A 24,422-nucleotide genomic window follows, 5' to 3' on the forward strand; every position below is an offset into this window, starting at 1 on the left:
GGGAGGGACTACGGTCAGTTCTCAATACTACAGGAGAAGAGTGCCAGGAAATGGTAGAAAGAGAATAAAAACAGCATGACGTCTGATCCATTCCACTGGCTAGAAGCAAGCATGCCGAGAGAGGACAAGATAGGGAGTCTCTTAACAGAAGACCTGTCACACTTGTAACTGGTTCAGGATTTGTACACATCTTTAGAATTCTGGTTTTGCTTTTCTCCTTTTAATAAAACTTTTCTCTTTACTATTGTTGAATTCATATTTGCAAGTGAGGGTCATGTTTCAGCATACTTGGAGGTGCTATGCATACATTTTTCTAGGTTACCTGGGTGCAGGCTATCAGTTAAGAGTGAGAAAAATGATCAAAAATACGCTGAGTCCTCTATATCATGAGAAAGCATCTAAAATAAAACTGATACTTGTATAGGTCATATATCCAACTACTTTATAAGGTTCTTGAGGGCTGGGATCATGTATAACATTTTCATTAAAATATACACATAATAATTGGCATAATAACTGACACATAGAAGGTAGTCAAGAAGTATTTGCTGATTCAATTTAATAGATTTGATCTGACTACTCTAAAGCCAGTAAAGTGGGAAGTAGATTGGTGGAAACTTTGTCAAATGGAAAAATGAAATTATATTATGAACATATGTTGATATGTTAACTAAATAATCAAAATATCTTACCATACTGCATAGAAGCTTAGAATTAGAACTAATTTAATTAATACATTTATTTCTGATAAGCTTATTTCCAAAGCACAGAGAGTACTAAAAAATGTCTTCCATATACACAGAAAGATTATATATTTATATATATATATACACATACATATATTATATATAAAATACACACACATACCTATATATACTTGCATATATACACACACACATACATGTGTTGTATATGACATAAATACTAGTTGGAATTATAGTGTAAAGAGTCACCCCCATTAGATGCACTGCAGATGGATAGAGTCAAGAAGAAGAGTAAAGAAGTGTTTTCAAGACATTAGGCAAATCTCTCTTCCTATAGAGGAAGGAGGGGGAGGAGATGCATTTCCTTTTTAATTCAATCACTGATAATCAAAATGAATCATTTTCTTTGTCTTGGCTAGACTTATTTGTTATTAAGGAGGGTTTCTACTCAGAGCAGGAAAGGAGATGAGCTAGTGAATAGCAATGGTCATAGAAAAAGAGTATCAATAAAACATTTTTTAATGTACAAAGGAAAAAAACACAGAAGGGGATGCAAATAGGGCAATTTTGTTACTTTGTTAAACTTCATATATATTTCTTTTTTTAAAATAAGTATATGAAAGAAATTATCTGTATATAACAGAAGTTTAAAACAGTAGCTATTTTGTATATAATTCTCTTTCCCATTCTCCTGTGTGTTTTGAAATGATTGTGTCTGTTGATAACATTATTTCATAATAAAATAATTTTTAAAAAATAAGCCTTAGAGGTGGTAAAAAAAAACTAATAAAAATTCATACCAATTCAATTGAATAAACATTTATTTTAACTAATAAAATAATAATAGCAAATAATTATAATAATAAAAATAATTTAAATAAACACTAGGAGACTTTAGTAAGTCTCCTAGTTAAATGAATCATGATTCCCCGCCTCAGCTCCCAGCAACTAGTGCTATCCCCGCTGAACTTACCTTGTATTTATTTGTATCTATTTGTTTTACATATACATACATACATACACATACATACATATGTGTATGTATGTGTGTGTATGTATGTATGTTGTTTTCCCTAATAGAATGTAAGCTCCATGGGGGCAAGGACTGTTTCATTTTCAAATTTGTATCCCCAGTGACTAGCACAGTGCCTCAAAAATACTAGGTATTTAATAAATGAATGCTTATTTTGAAAATGTAGTGTTTTGAAAACCTAGAAAGGAGAGAATATGCAGGAGAAAAGAGTGATTAGCAGTGTAAAAGCTGCATGAAGAAAGATCAATAAAAATGAGAATTGAGAAAACACCATTAGAATTGGTATATAAAAGATCATTGGTAACTTTGGAGAAAATAATTTCATAATTATATGAATAATGAGATAATGGGATCAGAATAAGAAGATTGGAAGCCAGATTTAAAAGTTTAGAAGAAAATTAGAGGAGAGGAAATAAAGGCACCTATTATAGTTGACTTTCCTAAGGGGTTTACCCACGAAAGGAGGAGATATAAGACAATAGCTATCAAGGATGATAGATCCAGTGTGGGGTTTTTAAGTATGGGTGAGATGTGGGCATGTTTCTTAGGTGTCAAGGAAACAGTAAGTAGACAAGGAAAGATTGAAGATAAGTGAGAAGGCAGAGATGATAACAGATAATGTGCTAGAGAATACTGGATAGAAGAAGATGACTTGTACATATGGAGATAGGTCAATTCTTCATGTGAGATGCATCTGAAGGAGGAGAACAGGAGGAAAGACATCTGAGTAATGTAAGATAATGACGAGAGGAAGCTGGGAAGCTCTATGTAAATTACATCACTTTTTTTCAATAAAGTATGAGGCAAGATTCTCAGCTGAGAGGGAAGGGGTTAAAAAGAAGGAACTATGGGAGGTCTGAGGAAGAATGAAGAGGTTTTGACAAGCTGCTCATGGGAGTGAGGGTAGCAAATTGACTAAGGTGGTATAAAAGGATTACCTTGCTGCAGTGAGAGTCCAGTTGAGATTATCTAACATATACAAATATAGTGGACCCAGTCAACACTTGTGATTTTCTCTAGCTGTGTTCAACAATTCAATAGTATGTGAATAGGAACATAGGCAGACCATGGCAGGCAAAAAGTGTACCAGGTGATAAGTGCCAGAGATACAAATAAAGGCAAAAAACTGTCTCTATTCTTAAGGAGCTCCCATTCAAATGGGGGAGATAATAAGCAAACAACTATTTATCAACAAGCAATATACAAGATAAATTGAAGATGATCAGCAGAAAGAAGGCACAAGTATTAAGGGGCATCAGGAAAGTTTCCTGGTAGAATGTGGGATTTCATCTGAGGCTTGGAAAAAAACCAGGGAAGCCAAGAAGCATAGATGACAAAGGAAATAATTCCAGGTATGGCGGACAACTAATGAAATGCACAAGGTCAGGAGATGGAATATTTTGTGCAAGAAACAGTAAGGGGACCATTGTCATTGCATCACAGACTGTGAAGGGGGTGCTAAGAAGACTAGAAAGGTGGGAAGAAGGCCAGGTTATAAATGTCAAAGAGAAGATTTTATATTTGATTCTGGAGGTAATAGGAAGCCATGGAAGTTTATTGAATTGGAGGTAATGATATAGTCTATAGTCAAATCTGCATTTTTGGATGATTAATTTGATATTCTTTTATCTTTATTTATTTATTTTTTGGTGAGGCAATTGGGGTTAAGTGACTTGCCCAGAGTCACACAGCTAGAGTGTGTTATGTGTCTGAGGCTGGATTTGAACTCAGGTCCTCCTGACTCCAAGGCCAGGGCTCTATCCACTACGTCACCTAGCTGTCTCCTGAATGATTCATTTGAACATGAGTAGAGAATGTATGGAGTTTGGGAGAGAATTGAGGCAGAAAGACCAAGACCTCCAGGCAATGGCAGTGGTCCAGGTGTGAGGAGAGTGGCAGAGTGGTTGGTGGCAGTGTCAGAAGTGAGGAAGGCAAGTGATCCAAAATTAGAGCTTGCCAAAGCATGAACAATGACAGTATGCAGTTCAATCGGCTCTCCAAGGAGTAGAGATAACAAGCGGATTAGAATAGCAAGTGGTAATGGGAATTGAGTGAGCCATACTGGCTCCATTTTGTGACTCAGCACTAGGGCTAGATCAGTTCCCTTTCTACTCAATTATGAGTCTAGGCCATTTTCTGTCTTGTGAGAAAACTGTATTCAATTATTCTGTTGCATTGTTTGAACCTAGTCTTGCATGGCTGGGAAACTGGACCACATCTACCTATTTTTTAGAGACCTTTAACTAAGGACCTAGGTTAACTAAGACCCTTAACTGAGGACCAGACACCCAGGCAGATCTAAAGATGGATGCCAGGAGCGTTCTCACAATTATACATCTCAAGCAGCCCATATGTCTTATCTGAAAACTGGTCCCATAATAATCAATCAGTTATGGTTTCCATGTTCCTTTGATTGGATACAATCGCTTTGGGGGAGTGGGACGCCTCTTTTTTGATTTCAGGGGATTGTATCTGTTCACTCTCCCGCTCCCAACTGGGAAAGTCTCTAAAATCTTTCCTCCAGTTAGAATTCAGATTACCTAATTTTGTATCCAGTTAATTGTTTTCTTTTAATTAATTGGTTTTATTTGATTAATTATTTTTAATGCTTAAAAGCCTGTCTTCCTCTGTATTTGGGGTTTCATCCTAAAGCACCTCTGCTGGAACCTGGGCCTGGAGCCAATTTGTTACACAATTGGCATGCGTTGCTTATGTGACATTTTTAAAAGTTGGAGAGACATAGTTTCTGAGTAATTTAATCATTTTATTAATAAGTCCAGTAGGTTATTAATAAAAGGATGGTCATTTGGCTGGCTCTCTGAGAACAAAGACCATTAAGGTTGGAGGGACTCACAGTTTATATACCCTTTCAAAGAGTAGGTGATCCATGATAGGCTGAGAGTGATTCTTGGACAGAGAAATTATCTCTACTCAGACCACCCACAGCCTTGCCCTATCTAGACAAAAGTTCTATCTCCCACCCAAGCTTGAGCAGAAGACAATGGGCTTCCCCACCTTAGATTAAATTCCTGTAAGGTTGGGTGGGGTCTAACCAAGAAAAGAGGAGAGTTAATGCAATCTCATTAACAGTAACATCCTTCAAGAAACTGAACTTTTTAAAATGAGAAATTTAGAATAAAGGGAGAGCTCTGAATCTCCCCAAGATGTTGGTTATCAATAATCATTTCTCTTATGTAACAAATTGATAGCTTGGAAGTTCAAACCTTTGTTTCCTCAGTAATTTCATCTTTCACCTGCCATACGAAAAGGGAGATGGCGTGGGAAAGAACTGAGGGCTAGAAGAATTGGAGGTCACCATGAAGACCAAAAATAGTCCTAGGAATCTTAAAACAGAGGGAAAGATGGAATAGCAAAACATTATAATCAGATAAAGGAACTTCAGAATTAAGGAGCATGTAAGTGGAACACTGGTGGGTAACAGCAAAAACAGGAATATGGGGACCTGAGTTCAAATCCGGCCTCAGACCAAACACTTGACACTAACTAGCTGTGTGACCCTGGGCAAGTCACTTAACCCCAATTGCCTAAAAAAAAAAAAACCAAAAAAAAAAAAAACCAGGAATATGTCCATCTCTCTGTGTGTAGCTGAGGTAGACTGGAGAAGTAGGTAATGGGACTAAAGTAAATTTAAGAACTTGGAAGTTAAGGTGGTCATATATGTGTTCAAAACCCCTATTATGAACATGATCTGGAGAGAAAGACTGTGAGCAAAGAACATTGAGGAAAGAAGATTGAATACTAAAAGTTGGTATATAACTACTACCAGAATCTTGATTGGGTAATAAATATGGCTTGAACGACCCTTGAAGGAGAAAAAGTTACTACTGGTTTTGGCAGAAGGAGGGTCTGGAAGTGGCAATGGGGATGGAGATAAAGACTTGGATATTTCTAGGGTTTTATTAAGAGAACTCAAAAACTGTAAACAAAGTTTGACCTAGGATCGTAGGATCACAGATTTACCTTGGAAATCATCTAGTTCCCTCTCATTTTTCAGATGGGGAAATGATGCCCCAATTTTTTAAATTTTGTAATCCTAATTAAGCCACTAAACTGCAGAGCATGACTCAGAAGACTACCTACTTTACAGAAGAGGTTTCTTTACAAGGAACTACTGAAAACAGAATGTTGAAATGATTCTTAATAACCAATGATTTGGGAGATCTGGAATTTCCCCTTTTTCTATAGCCTTCATTTCAAAGTTCAGTCTCTTTTTTTTTAAATGAAAAACTTTTTTTTTCAAAGTTCAGTCTCTTAAAGGACATTATTGATAATGAGATTGAATTAACTCTCCTCAATCTTGTCAGACCCCACCCAATTTTACAAGGAATTTAATCTCAAGGTGTTCTACTCAGATTTGGGTGGGGAGAAATTCTTTGATTAGATTGCCCAAGGCTGGGGGTAATATAGAAGTAAATGACATAATCAAAATTCATTAGAATAGGTCCAGCCCTTCATTGTAATATTCATTCTCTCTCATTACTTGTCACCAGAGTTTATTGTCACCCTCTGGAGTACCCACTTTTCCAAGGCCATATAAGCCATATAAACCCACTGCCATGAGTGTCTTTGGCATTCAGGAATTCCACTGATCTCTTTTATTAAAATGCTAACATTATTAATAAAATGACTAATCACCCAGAAATTATGTCTTTCTAACGTTTTAAATGCCACAGTGTTAAAAGTAAAAAAAAAAAACTATATCCTGTTACACTACGGAATAGAGGAGTAACCTCATTTACCACTAACCAATTTCCTCAGACTTCCCCCTTGCTAATGCTGTGCTGCTTTCTCTTGCCTCACAACTGAAGACAGGACACACCCTCCAAACATCAGTAAAGGTCTGAGGCCTCATTCTTACAAAGTTTACTGGATACAGGAGTTGGATGGCCATGGACTCCTGGCTTGGAATAATTATATTTTCAGTTTTTTCCATCTGCAATTGGGCATATAAAATGGATACTCTGCCAAACATCGAAAATGAAGCTTTCATCAAAGAGTGTGTTGACCTTCATAACAAGTTTCGGTCACAAGTGAACCCCAAAGCCAGTAACATGCTGCGTATGGTAAGGAGACAATCATAATCTATGGCATGGACAAAAGGAATGTGGGTTCTTGGCTCTGTGGCAGATCCCTGGCAACTAGATTTCACTAAGTCATTATTGCTTATATGGAGAGCAATTTTGCAAGCCTGAGCTTCTTGGGTGGGGGTGGGAGAGGAGGGAAGTTACCATTTACATAACGTTTTAAGGTTTACAAAATACTTTTCATAGCTATTAGTAGGCACTATTATTAACCTCATTTGATGAATAAAGAAACTAAGGCTCATAGAGGTTAAATGACTTGCTCAGGGTCGTTTAATCTGCAAGGGTCTGAGGCAGGATTCTACATCAGGTCTTCTTGCAGCTGCCTGACAAACTTCCCAGCGGCAGCAGGAATGACCCTGACATCGAGGCTCCAAGAACAATGTTTCATTACTCTTAGAATTTTCTTCTCTTTGCTCAGTGTTGTTGTTCATAGAGTTCGGTTTTTTTTTAATTGTATAACTTCTTGTTTGTAGGTTTTTCACTGTAATTGAGTTGATATTCTCTGTGTGTATTGTACTATCTGTCCTTTAAGTTGTAAACTATTAGCTCTGTGACACTAGGGACAACTTTTTTTCCATATGAAAACTTTCCAAAGAAAGTTTTCCAAAGAAAACTCATTTGCAATGTTTCTTTTTTTTTTTCTAAAATGAAATTTTATTGGTATATTTTGTTTTCACATCATTTACATTTCCCAGTGTTTTCGGCATCCTCTCCCTTCCCTAGATACCCCTTAAAACACACACACACACACACACACACACACACACACACACACACACACACAGAAGGAGAGAGAGAGAGAAAGAGAGAATCAGCAAAACAAATCAACACATAAAAAAATTCTATAATATACTGTGTTCCATAATCATAGACCCCAAGCTCTGCAAAGAAAAGGGGGACGTACCTTATATATTTTCTTTAGGGCCCACTTTGGTCTTTATAATTCACTGACATTCATATTCAATTGTTATTTTTTCCAGTTACACTGTTGTAGATGTTGTGTATATTGTCATATAATTATATTTCTGTTCCTGCTAACTTCACTTTGTTTCAGTTCATGACTTTCCTTTTTTTTTTTTTTTTTTTGGATTTTTTGGTGAGGCAATTGGGTTTAAGTGACTTGCCCAGGGTCACACAGCTGGTAAGTGTGAAGTGTCTGAGGCTGGATTATGAACTCTGGTCCTTCTGACAAGGCTGGAGCTCTATCCACTGAACTACCTAGTTGCTCCAGATTCCATATTTATTATAAAACAATACTATTCCATCACTTATTTATTTAGCCATTCCTAACCATCATTATTTAACCATTCCTAATCACCACTTTGTTTCTAGTTTTTTACTACTACAGAAAAGTGCTATTATAAATATTTTGGTTCATAGAGGGCCTTTCAATTTATCGTTTACCTTCTTAGATTATGTGACTAGCTGTGGAAACTCAGGGTCAAGATATATGAATGTTTAGTCATTTTTTTTTTTTGCTCCCACATGATTCCACATTGCTTTTCTCAATGTTTGGACCAAATTATAGCTCCACCAATAAAGCATTAACGTATCCATATTTCCACAACCCTTCCATTACTGATTATTCCTAGTCTTTGGTCATCTTTACCAATTTGCTAGATTTTAAGAGAAGTTGCTTTTATTTGTATTTTTAAAAATTATTATTACTAACTTGGTGCATTTTGCTTGCATATGATTGTTAATGGATTGTAATTTTTTTTTCTTTTGAGAACTATAGATTCATATCCTTTGGCCATTTATTTGATGGGGAATGGTTTCTGGTCTTATATGTTACTATTCATTTTCTATACCTCTTGGATATCAGATGCTTATCAGAACTATTTGATGAGAACTAACTGACAATGTTTGTGTCAAACCCTTGGTGCAAAGCACCATTTGCATAGGACTCTGTCCTCATTGTTGGTGAGTGACAATGCCCCATGCCTGTGTTAGGGATAGGCAGAGTTGGTGAGGGATGGAGAGAAGAGAGATCCATGCTCTTCTGGCTTCCAGTGTTAATAGAGAAGGTATGCTATTCCAACCTTTCTATAGGACTCTAGAGGGAGAATGACTCTGGGAAGAAGTTGACATGTAGAGGAGCTGTCAGTTCCTATCATGTCCCTATTTCTAGTATACTAAACTGGAAACTTTGGGTGAGATCTCTCCTATAGGGTAAGATCTTGGACTCTTTCTCTTGGTTGAGCTGAGTTTTTTCACTCCCATAGGGAGAGCTTATTGAATCTGTAATATTGGTCATATATTCTTGTGTATATACCTGCTCTGATTTCTGTGTTGCTATCAACTTGGATAAATGGGTTTATTTGCTATTTCCTTTATGTATTCATTATGGAATTGGTATCTGGTGGGAAGGAAGTCAAGTCTTAGATAAGCAGCTTGGGCACTTCTTTATTAAGAGATAGTGATCAGAAATAAAGCTTGAAGCTAAAAATTACTTTTCCTAGACTTAGAATATTTAAGAGATGATCAGAGAGACATAAATCTAACCTGGTACCCCTTGTCTCTGAGGAAAGCAGACGAGTGGCCAAGCTGTGGCCCCAACCTCCTGCTTTACCTCCTGACAGGAATCAAAAATTCCCTCAGAGAAGAGTGAGAGGAAGAGACGCTAGAGATACTTGTTCTTGGCTCCCCATGAGCCCTATCTAAACAGACTCATGTGGGCGCATACAACCAACGTGAACAAAAACAAAACAATGCCCACATACGCTACAAACTACTCTTCCACGCAGAACATGTCTGAAGGAGTGGCAGGCCTATCCCATGCTCCCATTAACCCAAGTCTCCCCATCAAATTCTTATCCTATATTTCCTCAACAAATCTATGAGTGACAGGTTCCTTGGGCTTATAATTGACTAACCTCTCTTTTCTTTTATAGAGCTGGGATGCAGACTTGGCCAAGTCTTCTAAAGCCTGGGCAGAAAGGTGCGAGTTTGAACATAATGTTGATTTGAGAAATCCCAAAAAGTTGCACCCTACCTTTTCTTCATTGGGAGAGAATATCTGGGTAGGCTCAGTTGGGGCATTTTCTGAAGAATCTGCCATCAAGATGTGGAATGATGAGGTCAAAAACTATGATTTCCAGACTCAGAAATGTACTCATGTGTGTGGCCATTACACTCAGGTAATTTTTTCATTTGATTTGTAATGACCCCAAATAATCTATCAACAAATATTTGTTGTCCGTTATGTATACTAAGCACTATGCTAGGCAATAGGGATACAAAGGCAGTAAAGAAACCACCCCTGCCCTCAAGAAGCTGATATTCTATCAGGGAGACAAAATGTACATGGATAAGTATATAAAAATAAAAATTAAGAGGTTAGAAGGTGGGGTGCCAAAGGGCTAGCAGCTGCAGGGATCAGGAGAGGTATCCCATAGAAGGAGGTCCTAGAGCAGAGTTGTGAATAATAAGTTGGGAATCTTAGAGGTGGAAGTGAGGAAGAAGTTTTTTACATATGTGGGGCACAGCCTATGGAAAAGTGAGGAAAGAGGAGATGGAATGTCATGTATGGAGAACAGCAAAGAAGGATAGTTTGGCTAGACTATAGAATGCATAAAGGGGAATTATATATGATATTTTTATAAAGCTAGAGGAACCTGGTTGGGAAGTGCTTTAAATGCCAGATAGAGAAGTATACTTTTTAATCCTTGAGATAATAGGGAGTGTCATAAGTGGATTCATAATAACTGAAGAAACAAATTCCATGCTATGAGATTTATGAGCAGAGCATGAATAATAAACTGGGTGTGGGGCCCCTCAGTAGGCACAAAGATCTTGAAGACAGATTTTGCACAGATTTTTATACATTGAAAGAAAACAATAAACAGGATACAAAACAGGATGTAGGATTAGGTAATCCAACTTCTTATTGGAAGAAAGCTCAGGGACTTTTCAAATTGGGGGGTAGGAGTGGAGAGCAAGTGAATTGAATTCCCTCAGATCAGGTGAGTTACAGGAAAACAACAAAATGGAGTCAGTGTTCAAAAAATGCAGTGAGTCTGGTTTTCACAGAAGCCATTGGTGTTTATTGAAGAAGAGCATTTATTGGATGAGTGACCATGGGCAGATCACTTAATCTTTCTTTGAAATGTGTTAAATAATGCCTGTTATATTCACCTCACATGATGTATATAGATAATGTATATAGATAATAGTAATGATATAATAGTAATGTATATAGATATATAGTAATAACTGATTTATATAGATCTATAGTGATACAGATGTATAGGATATAATAAATACATAGTAATAATAATAGTAATATAGATAGATAGATAGCACTATATGTTATTATTAAACAATGACATAAATCTAAGCTAATGTTTTAAAAAGAAGAGCCTAAGGAAGATTGCCAAGCCTTTAGAGTTGTTGTTATTGTTGTTTGATATATACAATATTTGAGCTATAAGGGATATCATGATTGGCATCTAGTCCAGCCCCTTGATTTTAGAGATGAAGAAATGGAAATCCAGAGAGTTGATATAATTTGTCCCAGGTCATACAGCTAGTTAGCTCAGCTCAGACAGCTCAGACTTAAACTTAGGTCTCTATTCCTAGTCCACTGCTTAGTATAATTTGATTAGATTCTACAAGATTGATTGAGTGCTTACTATGTTCTAGGTACTGTTCTGGGTTCTGGGAATATAAACACAAAAATAAATCGGCCCCTCCCTTTAAGATGTTTGTATGAGAGAGGGAAGCAATATGTGCACAGAAAAATAAATACAAATGTTTTGCCAAAAAAAAAAAAAATGTCAAGCAATTTCTGAGTAAGGGTCCAGATGTGGAGGAAAGTACTTTCCCAAGGAATGGAGAAAGTAGTAGTTGTAGTAGTTGCTAACACTTGGGATGAGCCTTCTATGGAGCTAAGAATTCTAAGAGGTGGAAATGAGGAGAGAGAGCACTCCTAGAACAGGGAACCATTCAGGAAAGGGTAAAGGGGCAGGAGATGGGAATGTCATGTATGGGCAACAGCAAATGGGTCTGTCTGATGGAATGTAGAGTGCATGAGGGGTAGAATAGGAAATATTTGGAAATATCAGCTGAAGTCAGATTGGGAAGGGCTGTAAATGACAAATAGAGGAATCTTGATTTAATTCTAGAGACAAGAGGAAACCACGGACACTTCTCCAGTAAGGGATGGACATGATCAGAGCTGGATTTTAGAAATATCAGTTTGGGATCTGTGTAAAGAGAGAGAGACAGAGAGAGAGAGAAAGAGAGAGAGAGGGAGAGGCAGAGAGGGAGAGGCAGAGAGACAGGCAGAGAGAGAGAGAGAGAGAGAGAGACAGAGAGACAGAGAGGCGGAGGCAGAGAGAGACAGAGAGAGAGAGAGAGGAGAGAGAGAGGCAAAGACAGACAGAGAGGCAGAGGCAGAGAGAAGAGAGAGAGACAGAGAGACAGAGACAGAGAGAGATAAAGAGAGAAACAGAGGAGAGAGAGAGAGGGGGGCAGAGGCAGAGAGAAGAGAGGGAGAGGAGAGACAGAGAGAGACAGACAGAGAGAGGAGAGAGAGAGAGACAAAGACAGAGAGAGAGGAGAGAGGCAAAGGCAGACAGAGAGGCAGAGGCAGAGAGAGAGAGAGAGAGAAAGAGAGACAGAGAGGCGGAGGAAGAGAGAGACAGAGAGAGAGAGGAGAGAGAGAGAGGCAAAGACAGACAGAGAGGCAGAGGCAGAGAGAAGAGAGATAGACAGAGAGACAGAGACAGAGAGAGATAAAGAGAGAGACAGGAGAGAGAGAGAGAGGGGGGCAGAGGCAGAGAGAAGAGAGGGAGGGGAGAGACAGAGAGAGGCAGACAGAGAGACGAGAGAGAGAGGAGAGAGAGAGAGACAAAGACAGAGAGACAGACAAAGAGGCAGAGACAGAGAGACAAACAGAGAGGCAGAGATAGAGAGAAGAGAAAGGGGAGACAGAGAGACACAGAGAAAGAGAGACTGGAGGCAAGGATACCAATTAGCAAGCTATTGCAATTATCCTGGACACCTACCTGTGAGTGGAGAGATGAATGTAAGAAATATGGTAGACTAGAGCCCACAAGACATGGCATATCACTGGATATTAAGGAATGGTGTTGCCCCTTCCTCAATATGTTTCTCAAATTACAAGGTCTGGGAATGTAGAGGGGAGAAGAAACTCTTAGGATGGGTCCCAAAAAAGGAGGGGTATAGGATGATGAATTAGAGAGGGGGCATCAGCAGCCTTCCTCTCTCATCACCAACTGGCATCAGTGCTACTCTCTAGGTGGTCAGTGCCCAAGTTTTTCATATTTCCCTTTCACAGCTAACACAGATGAGTCTAAGAGGGTGGAGGATGAGAGAAGCAACATGGGTTCAAGATACACAGGCTACCACTTGGGCCATATTCCATTACTAAGACCTCATCACAGACAAAGAGGTCACAGTCTAGCCTCCTCTCCATGTCAGCTCTTCACATTTATTTACTAGCCTCTTTTCCTTCTGCTAACAGAAAAAAAACAATTCTAGAATTTTAAAAGGGGGTGGTTGTAAATAAGATCATAGGTATATGGGGAAGAAGAAAGAGCTATTATCTGAAACATGAAGTATACTGCCCTACCCAATTCTTTACCTACCAACAACAGTAAAGCTGCTACAGCAACTTGGACAAAGCACACCTGAGATTTGTGGACAAGAAAAACCAAATGGAAAATAAATAATCTAAATGTAGTTTGACTTCATCATAAAAGAGCTTATGTGGTTGTCAGGCTCCAGAGAATGCTCAGGCATACAAAAACTCTCCTTAAGAGGGTCCAATTAGACTCATAATAATGATAACTAGCATTTTATATAGTGATTAAAGTTTGCAAAGTGTTTTACGTATGTTTTACATATGTCATCTCCCTTGATCCTGATGACAATCCTGGGAGGTAGGTGTTATTATTATCACTAGTTTACAGGTGAGGAAAATGAGACAAATAGGTTAAATGACATATTTAGTGTCATGTAGGTAGTGAGAGGCAGGATTCAAGATCATGTCTTCCAGATAGAATATTCCCTGCTATAACCTTTTTGAATCAAAGCCTTTATTTTCTTTCAGGTCGTTTGGGCAAATAGTTACAAGGTTGGCTGTGCAGTTCAATTTTGTCCACAACTTAAAAAGACTTCTATTAGGAACGGAGCACTTTTTGTGTGTGAATATGGACCAGCGTAAGTTCTTCTGTTAATCTGTCTGAAAGTCATTTATTTTGATCCCTGAAGGTGGGTTAAAAGAAATCTATGCATCTCTCTTAAAACAATGCTGATGTACAAGTGACAGACCTTGAATGGAGAGCTATCCCTGCCTGAAAACTAGAAGAGAATTACTTTGTGTGGAGAAACACATACACACACACACAACTAGGAGTTCATGACCAAAGTTCTAATCATGAAATAATTTAGTTGGCGTGTGTGTGTATGTGTGTGTACCTAATTATAATTCACTTTGTTTTTCTTCAAAGTTACAATAAAAGAAGGTGTGTGGTACAGTTTATAGGATGTTCTGTGAAACACTGGGAAAACCTGGGTTCATCTTCTTCCTGTGACACACTTACAGGGAGTTTAAAATTGTCCAACCTACAATAAAAGAAAGTGAGGCAGAGCTCTAAAGGGTCCATGATTTCCTCTAATGAAGTGAACCCACAATCTTTCTCATGATCTAAGATGCTCATGGTCCCTGGGACTGTGTTTTTATAGGGTTTGATGCCCAACTATGCAAATGAGGCACAGTAAAATACAGAATCTCATTGATTGATAGACCTTGCTCCTGAGGGCCAAAAATGATGTATCAGCTAAAAAATGGTATATCGTGCGGAGGTCTTGGGTTGGGTGAAGCACTTATGACCACTGACTAACTAGTCATAAGATGGTCACCTGGTCATGCTGGACAACATAAAGTGGTCCAGAGGTACAAAAATAAGTTGGGGAACTTTCCAAAGAATCAAAGCATCCCACCCATGCAGGGTTTAGACATGGAACTCAAGCAAATCAGGATGGAGAGATCTTTGTCTGCATTCTTGTTGTGCAAGTGAACATCGTAACTGGTAAACAAGTAGTGAACATTACATTAAAGCCTATTATAAAGGTCTAATATAAGATATCCTGTCTTATCTAATTATCCTTATATGATCTATGTAAAATATCGAACTTATTAATACTGATTGGAATAAGGTAGGGGTTCTACTGAATCATATCTCACATTCACTGGAATTCAGGGGTGGGGAACCTACAGCCTCAAGTCCACATGTGGCACTCTAGGTCCTCAACTGTGGCCCTTTGACTTAACGAATTTGTTTTGCGAAATTTGGATTCAGTCAAAGGGCTGTACTTGAGGACCTAGAGGGCCACATATGGCCTTGAGGCTGCAGGTTCCCCACCCCTGTGGGACTAGATTATGGGTGAATCATAGGATCATAGATTTAGAGCTCAAAGGACCTTAGAGCATATCAAATCCAACCTTTTCTCTTTTTACAAATGAGGAAACTGAGTCACTTAACATTTCTGAGACTCAAGTAGTTGTCTGAATCATAAATGAGTTTTGGATGGAGTATCCAGTCTGGGAATTCCCACACCAATTTAATTACAGATCTTTGGCACATAGGTGTCCATAGAGTGAGAGACAAAGTATAATCTATAGGCCTAAGTCTTAATTAAATCTCACAATTAGGGAGAGACAAAGTATGGAATGTTGTTATAATACAATGTGGTTGATTAAAAAACACATTTTATAAGTATTTAAATAAAAAATTCTTATTAAAATAAAATTTTTAAAAAATAAAAATAAATGAATATTGTCCCCTGGAAAGCAGTATCCCTTTAGGGCAGTTAGAGGGTTGTTTCGGTGGTACTTCCATTGTTCAAGCTGTTGGGGGAACTCCCTTTTAAGTTGCTCCCAGAATCTGATGCAGTCCTGCTTGGCCATTGTGCGGGGTGGCAATTCCTCACCCTTTAAAAGGGTTGGATGCCCTTTTGGGCAAATTGCTAAACCTTTCGTTGCCTCAATTTCCTCACTATAAAATAGGAATAACAATAGCATCTACTCCCCAGAGTTGCTGTGAGGATCAAATGAGATAATATTTGTAAATTGCTTAACACAATGCCTGCTACATACGGATGCTTAATAAAGGCTTGTTCCCTTTCCCCCTTTTTCTTCCTTGAGGGCAAGGGACCTTGTATTACCTTGTATTCCCAGTGCCTGGCACATGGTAGACATTTCACTCATGCCTTCTGGATGAAAGAAATGAAAAGTGAACCATACATTACAGATTAAAAAAAAAAGTGAGGTGCAGACTTGTCCATGTGGGGGTGGATTTTAAACTTAGAAAGTCTTGCACTTAATGAACTTCCCTGAGCCCCTCGAGTATCAGAGATATAAAGATAGGAGGAAGCTACAAAGTCATCTAGTCTGCTGCCCTTGTTTTACACTCCAGGAAAAAGAGGGCCAGGATATTGTGACTCACTCAAAAACCACACAGGATACTGAGTGACAGGGCCTCTTTCAACCCAGGTCCTCTGCCCTGGGTTGCACTTGTTCCCTGCACCACATTACCTCAAGAGGTTGGGTCATTTTGATAAATTAAATTGGCCCAACTCCCAGCAATTTGAATAAAATAAAACTAGATCTGATTCCTTTCTGCGGAAAACAAACCATTCCTACACAGACTGACTAGGCAGTGATGATGCTTAGTTCTCACATCCTGTTTGTGATCAATCATGCCTTTGATGGGATAGTTGGCAATATTCGTGAGAGGAAGTCTTCCTTGAGTACTGATTTATATCAGATGAATTTCATGGTAGAAAACAAAAGGGACATCATCTTTCTATGCTTCCCCACCATCCTCTCTCCAGTCTTCACGCCTGTGAATGTTAGGAAGTGTCTTTGCCCCACACTTAATCCTGCTGCTTTAGCATGGACAGTCAAGCATCCTTCCCCCAGTTTTTGTTGTTGGTCTTTGTCCTTTCTTTTTGAAGAGGACTGATGACATCACAGGGTAATGACTTGTAGCATGAATTGGATTTAAGTTCACTCTCTGACTTTTGTCTCCCAGTTAAGTAAGTCAGAGAAAGGATGGAGGTGGGGGGTGGGGAACAGGACTTCTGCTTTGGTGTCCATATTCCTCCCCTTGTACACCTGGACCATAAAAGGAAAAATTACCTGGTCTACTGAGGAGGGAAAGAACTAAAATTAACTGCTTCAATTTCACTAACTTTTGAAGCCCCTTAAAGTGCAAGGACCGCTAAGTATCTGCCTAGTGAAACTACTGGATGGATAACTGAGAGTGTGCACTGATTTTGCTTTTGTGACTCATGAATTTGTCCTGACAATATTTCCAGAAAAGAGGGTCCCAAACTGGTTTGAGCCATGGTAGCATAAGAAAAAGTATATGGTGTCCCAAGGTGAATACATGGAAGAGAATAACATTCACTTAGACTTAGGAGTTCTGGCAAGCTGATTAAAAAACAAAACAAAACAAAAAATAAACCTCTTATTTTAGGACAATACTTTATGTTTGGAGGCAAAGAGAGTAGGCCCAAATGTTCCTATCTCATGAGCCATTTTCATTTGGTAGAAGCTTTCTACCTGGTAGGATCGGGAAGAGTTTGCCAAGAGCCTGGTCCACAGGGATTGTTCAGTGTTGAGACTGACTGACCTAGTGAAGCTGGGCCTGGAAGTAATACGCTCTATTCTTCTAGGAGCCACTGATCCCTACCTGGCCTACCTTCTACACTCCAGGCCTTTCGTCTTTTTGAATTAGCTCAGGGGTTCATAGTCTACTGAAACCATATGTATCAATTAATGAACATTGTTCATCTGCTTCACAGAGGAAATTATGCTTATACGCGACCATACGAAGAGGGAAAACCCTGCAGTGCCTGCAAAGAGGATACATGTATGAACCGTCTGTGTGGTAAGTCAGTGAATATCCTCAGATATTCCTGATTCTAGGCCCAGTGCTCTATCCACTGTGCTACCTAGTTGCCCCAGTATAGTAGGAAAGGTAGCAATAAAAAATACCCATAAACTTATGTAGCATATTGTCATCAATATATGCACTATTAGTAGATAAAACTACTGTTTTGATTGTATTGATTGATGATAATGATGGTGGTGGTGGAGAAAAAAGGAAAGAAGGAAGGAAGGAAGAGAGGGAGGGAGACAGAGAGAGAGAGAAAGAGAGAGAGAGAGGGAGGGAGGGAGGGGGGGAGGGAGAGAGGAAGGAAGAGAAGGAAGGGGATCCATAGACTGTCTGAACATATCGCTGACAAATTGTTGGCTTTAAAAATTAAGTATAACTCTTTTGCTTTTAGTACCCAGTGTTAGCTAAAAGTTAATTCTAAGACTCTCTGTACAACTTCTTCCATTTTGCATTTCCTAAACTTCTTCACTCATCATGTGAAAGTTAGATGCCTGTTTCTTGTACACAGCATATTCTCTTCATCTTCCTTATTTCCTCTTTTTTTCTTTTTGTTTGTTTGTTTGTTTTTTAAGGCAGTTGGGGTTAAGCGACTTGCCCGGGGTCACACAACTAGTAAGTGTCAAGGGTTTGGTCCGAGGCAGGATTTGAACTCAGGTCCTCCTGACTTCAGGGCCGGTGCTCTATCCACTGCGCCACCTAGCTGCCCCCTTATTTCCTCTTAAGCAAAGAAATGCACCATTTCTCACATGATAGCACAGTGTGAGGAGGGCACATTCTTTTATTTTTCTTTTATTATCAGTGATGTTTGCACAGTTAATCACACTCTTCCCTGGTAGCTCCTCTTGAGCCCACAGCCTGCATTTCTGTAATGGTCAGCTGAGGTTCAGAGTATAGTCAGTTGATGATCAAGGCAGAGAATTCTTCTCTGAGTAACAGAAATAGTTAAGATGGGAATGGAGTCTGCAGTCTTGGTCCCAGTATCACCATCTTTTTCTAATCCATTGGGCATCATGGCCAAGATCTTTTTTTTTCTATAAAGGAGCACTATGTTATGTGCATGTCTTCAGAGGAAGAAAGTGACCTAGACATAATCCCCTAATTAATATCTGAAATACCAACATATAAGTAGATAAGAGTTGATGGTTTGATACTTCTGGTTAAGATGGCATCCTAAAAGGCCCGAGAGTTGCCTGGCTCTGCCACAGACATTCCAGCAAAGTTCTAAAAATGCCCAGGGGGTAGTGGAGCCAAGAAGGCAGAGTAAAAGCAGTGACTTGCTTGAGGTCTCCCCCAAACCCCTCCAAATACCTGTAAAAATGGCTCTAAACAAATTCTAGAGCAGCAGAACCCACAAAAAGACAGAGTGAAACAAATTTCCAGCCCAAGATAACCTGGATGGTTGATTGGAAAAGTCTGTTGCAACAGGTTGCAAGAGGAGCACAGTTCAGTGTGGGTCATGCAGGCAAAGACCATACCTCAGCAAACCCAGAGTAGGCCTCAGGGGACTGAATCACTAGCAGCTGTAGTGGTTTCCAGGCTTCTCAACCCACAAATGCCAAAGACAACTTAGAAAGTCAGTAGGAAAAGTCTGTCAGACCTTGATGAGAGAGAAGCGTGGTCTGGCCCCAGAGAGAGGAGCACAGTCTAGGCCCCAGTCCTGGCACAGCCCCGGGGTGGTGATGGCTACTTCTGGAGCTCTCGGCTCACAGACTGTGGGGGGATTGAGTGACTGATCAGAGGGGGATTGCAGGGATCTCTTTGTTGGTGCTGAGGCAGGATTCTCTTACTTTGCCCATGCTTGGACCTAGGTGTCAGTCCTGGGGTGAGGAGGAGCGCTGGCATGGTGGAGCTTGTAGTGGTGATGAAGAAGGAATTCTCCTCACAGTTCCAAGGCAGAAAAGAATGCTTGTGGTCACTCATAGATCACAGCACAGGCCAGGAAGGGAGTAAACACCTCACCTTTGATCATACCACCTTGGAAGAACTGAAAATTTACAGGTCCCTAGAAGTATCTCTGAAAACAGCTGCACAAAACCCCTGAAGCTTACACCCTCCACACTGGAAGCAGAACCCTACCTTAACAAAGAGTTTAAAAGTCAAGTAATTGGCTGGGAACATGAGCAAACAGCACAAAAAATGTCAGACCACAGAATCTTACTTTGGTGACAAAGAAGATCAAAACATACAACCAGAAGACAACAGAGTCAAAGCTCCTAAATCCAAAGCCTCCAAGAAAAAATATGAATTGGTCCCAGGCCATGGAAGAGCTCAAAAAGGATTTTGAGAAGTAAGAGAAGTAGAGGGAAAAACTGGGAAGAGAAATGAGAGTGATGCAAAAAAATCATAAAGAACAAGTCAACAGCTTGCTAAAGGAGACCCCAAAAAATACTGAAGAAAATAACACCTTAAAAAATAGCCTAACCCAAATGGCAAAAGAGGTCCAAAAAGTCAAGGAGGAGAAGAATGCCTTAAAAAGCAAAATTGACCAAATGGAAAAGGAGGTCCTAAAGCTCACTGAGAAAAATAATTCCTTAAAAATTAAAACAGAGTAAATGGAAGCTAATAACTCTATGAGAAATCAAGAAATTATAAAACAAAGCCAAAAGAGTGAAAAAAATAGAAGACAATGTGAAATATCTCATTGGAAGAACAACTGATCTGGAAAATAGATCCAGGAGAGATAATTTAAAAATTATTGGACTACCTGAAAGTCATGATCAAAAAAAAGAGCCTAGACATCATCTTTCAAGAAATTGTTAAAGAAAACTGCCCTGATATTCTAGAACCAGAGGGTAAAATGGAAATTGAAAGAATCCACCAATCACCTCCTGAAATAGATCCCAAAAGGAAAACTCCTAGGAATATTATGACCAAATTCTAGAGTTCCCAGGTCAAGGAGAAAATATTGCAAGCAGCCAGAAAGAAACAATTCAAGTATTGTGGAAATACAATCAGGATAACACAAGATTTAGCAGCTTCTACATTAAGGGATTAGAGGGCTTGGAATATGATATTCCTGAGGTCAAAGGAACTAGGATGAAAACAAGAATCACCTACCCAGCAAAACTGAGTGTAATCAATGAAGGGAAAAAATTGACATTCAGTGACATAGAAGAATTTAATGTATTCTTGAGAAGCCAGAGCTAAATAGAAAAATTGACTTTCAAATACAAGACTCAAGAGAAGCATGAAAAGGTAAACAGGAAAGAGAAATCATAAGGGACTTATTAAAGTTGAGCTGTTTACATTCCTACATGGAAAGATGATATTTGTAACTCATGAGACCTTTGTCACTATTAGGGTAGTTGGAGGGGGAAAAAAATATATATATATATATAGATAGATAGATAGATAGATAGATAGACAGACAGACAGAGGGCACAGAGTGAGTTGAAGATGAAAGGATGACATATAAAAAAGAAAATTAAGGGATGAGAGAGGAATGTACTGGAAGAAAGGGAGAGGTAGAATAGGGCAAATAATCTCACATAAAACAGTCAAGAAAAAACTTTTACAGTGGAGAAGTGAAGGGAGGTGAGAGGGAATGAGTGAATCATCCACATTCTATTGGGGGAAGAATTTGATGGTTGTCCACCATGGTTTTGAAACAGTAGCCACAAAGTGACATGGAAGGCCTGGTTCCAGGCAAGGGGGCAAAACTCAACTCTGAGCCCTGTGTCCTAAGGGAAAAGTCCAAGATTCTGATGAAGGGGTGCTTAGAGGAGGGAAGATAAGAACGATGACTGGAGTGGAGGCAGCATGCCTCAGAAACAGTGGCTGGAAATCATGCTCTCATATGGTATAGTGGAAAGAGTCATGGAAGAGAAGTCAGGAGACCTAGACTGTAATCAGTGGTGTGCTGGATAAAATAACCAGCTTTCCTAATTAATCTACATTATTAACATTTTCTTAAGTCCAGATGATCAATAAAACAATATATCAAATCTGATTTTTAGTGTTTGCCAATTCCCAAGGTATAAATGCTCACATTTGATAGATAGATAAAGATAGGTAGACAGAGGTGAAAATTTAACAACCATCACTCATCAGCTAGTTAGAGCAGGCTCCCACATACCCTAATGCTGACTCTACCATTAACTTCCTGTTGTGACCATATGTGTAGCACCAGCTCTCTAGGGCTGCTTCCTCATCTGTCAAATATGGAGTTTCTATCTTCTAAGGTCCCTTCTGCCTCATAATTTGTGATTCTGAATCTTTCCCAGACCCAAAGAAATTATAGCTTTTTCCTCTTCTCATTGTCCTACTACATTCCATAGTGCCTCAATTTATCCTTGTACACATCTTCACATTTTTTCAATCCCACAATCAAAAGCAGGAACTCCTTGCTGAAACTATCTTTTTAGAAGATTTTGGAAATCATGTTTCTACTGCCACTGAATAACCTTCACAACTCTATGACCCCAGTGTGAACCACAGAGGGCTTAGGATTACAAAGGAGCCTTGGGAATGGGATGTTGGTTGTCTGCAAGAGTGCTATTCACTGCCCAGAAATAGAACCCAGCCTCTTTTGTGCAATAAGCCAAGGATAAAGATAATTATATAATTATGGGGAAACTAGACTTTTCTTTCCAAATATTCAGGTGATTGTTTTCATTCAGCTTCCTCTTTGGAGATAGCCTGAGGTATAGAGGTAGCAGGACTTATATCGATCATTTTGCAGGTGGTGAGGCACTTTTCTTTCATCGTTTGGGATACTAAGCTGACATCAGTCTTGCTCTATAATTCCAAAGGGACAGGAGGAGCTATTATTTTGCTCTGCACTCCTGCGGACCATGCAGTTTCATCTTCACCCTAGCTATTTTCAGCTATGCCAGCACCTTTCCACAGTCCTTCTCCTCTCCTCATGTCCTCTCCACCTCTTGCTCCATGAAATGGAAATCAAGATTGTCATTGTCAATGGAAAGAACATGTTAACTGAGTGCCCTACTGTTCCATTCGACATCTTTGTTATTTCCCAAACCTACATAGTGCCCTGGCCGCCATTCCCTTTTGTGCTGTGTCCCTCGTTAAAATTTTTTGAGGGCAAGGGCTGTCTGGCTTTTGTACTTGTATGTCCAGCTTGGCACATAACTTGCGCTTTACAATAATTTATTCAAATAAAAAATGCCAATTTATATGCTGTTTTGCACATTGACTTAAAATCCATAAATATTCCAAACCATTTATGGTTTGCAGCCTCCAATCTAGTCTTGCCATTAAATTCCAATTAAAAGCTGACATTCACGTCAGCTATTCATGACAGGTAGGTGGTGCAGTAGGTAGAGTAGCAGGCCTGGAGTTAGGAAGACTCATCCTCCTAAGTTCAAATCTGGCCTCAGACACTAGCTATGTGACCTTAGACAGGTCACTTAACCCTGTTTGCCTCAGCTTCCTCATCTGTAAAATGAGCTGGAGAAGGAAATAGCAAACCACTCCAGTATCTTTGCCAAGAAAATCCCAAATGGGGTCACAAAGGGTTGGACACAACTGAAACGACTAAACAGCATTCACACAGCCAATTTGTGCTTTACAGCTATTAAATAATCTTTATAATGAACGTAAGATGCCACTTGATGTAGGTGTTAACAGGTATAATTTTGTAGACTGAGATGCAGAGAAGTACCTTGCTCAGTTACAAAATCAATAGGCTTCAGAGGCAGGATTTGAACCTAGTGCTCTTCTGACTTCAAGTCTTGCTCTCTTCTCATTATACCATTCTGTCCTATTCATGAAACTATCATTTCCCTAATTTTAGGCAATCCTCAAGTTACTTTAAGGCATTCCATTCTAAGAATCTAGTGTTTATAAAAAGAATCTTAACTTTCAGTGGGAAATGCCATATTTTTCTAAATGTTACGAACAACTGTCAAGCTATACTATTAGCTAAAATGGGGGAAATGAAGATATTCTACCTACTCCAGGTCTAGGACAAAGGAGACAAACCTCTGCCCCAATAATTCTTTCTTGCCTGCTGTCTTTTTATTGACTTATAGAAGAGTATGTGTAATGTGTATTAGGCAAATATCTGTGAAGTGAGTTAGCTTATAAAACAATGGAAATGCCAGTGATTCTGATTATAATCACCTGTTTACATTTCTTCTTCCATTCCCACAGCAAATCCAAAACGTGATGGAGCTTTAGGTACGTACAACAAATAATGCTTCAATAAAACAAGAATGAATGATATCACCGTTATCATGAGAAACAGTGGCTAAGAATTTATGTCTTTCACAGATAAGCTACATGGGAAGGAGACTGTCAAACGTCAACGAAGTGTTTCTCTTGTTCTCATCTTGGCGCCACTTTTGATTATACTGTCTATCATATTGGCCATTCTGATAAAGCATTATTATCCAAGGTAAACTATTTCTAAGTAACTTTAATCAAAAGAGGATATGGGACAATATTATCCTTAAAAATGTCTGAACCACAAAAGATTTCTAATTCAGAAAGGGAAATGCATTTCTGAATATTTTTAAAGATCTAAAAATGGGAGAAATTGTATTACTTGATCACGTACAAATTTAAACTGAGTTTTAAATTATTTTCTTTCCAACCACTTGGTGTCACAACAGAAACCCAACACCTCAGGGGAAATGGAACAAAATGTCCAACCCAGGGAGAGTTTTGATAGGAGGTTTCTCTT

General features: G+C 39.0%; 1 protein-coding gene across 1 annotated transcript; it reads left to right on the forward strand.

Moving 5' to 3' along the window:
• The first annotated feature begins 6,530 nt into the window (after positions 1-6,530).
• On the forward strand, positions 6,531-24,416 carry GLIPR1 (GLI pathogenesis related 1). Its single transcript, XM_027873350.1, has 6 exons — positions 6,531-6,821; positions 9,737-9,982; positions 13,921-14,030; positions 17,682-17,767; positions 23,891-23,917; positions 24,011-24,416. The coding sequence occupies exons 1-6, from the start codon at positions 6,642-6,644 to the stop codon at positions 24,136-24,138; spliced, it is 777 nt and encodes a 258-aa protein (XP_027729151.1). The 5' UTR covers positions 6,531-6,641; the 3' UTR covers positions 24,139-24,416.
• The last annotated feature ends 6 nt before the right edge of the window (positions 24,417-24,422 follow it).

This window comes from Vombatus ursinus, unplaced genomic scaffold (genome assembly GCF_900497805.2).
Source record: "Vombatus ursinus unplaced genomic scaffold, bare-nosed wombat genome assembly UNPS02003292.1, whole genome shotgun sequence".
Lineage (NCBI taxonomy): Eukaryota > Metazoa > Chordata > Mammalia > Diprotodontia > Vombatidae > Vombatus > Vombatus ursinus.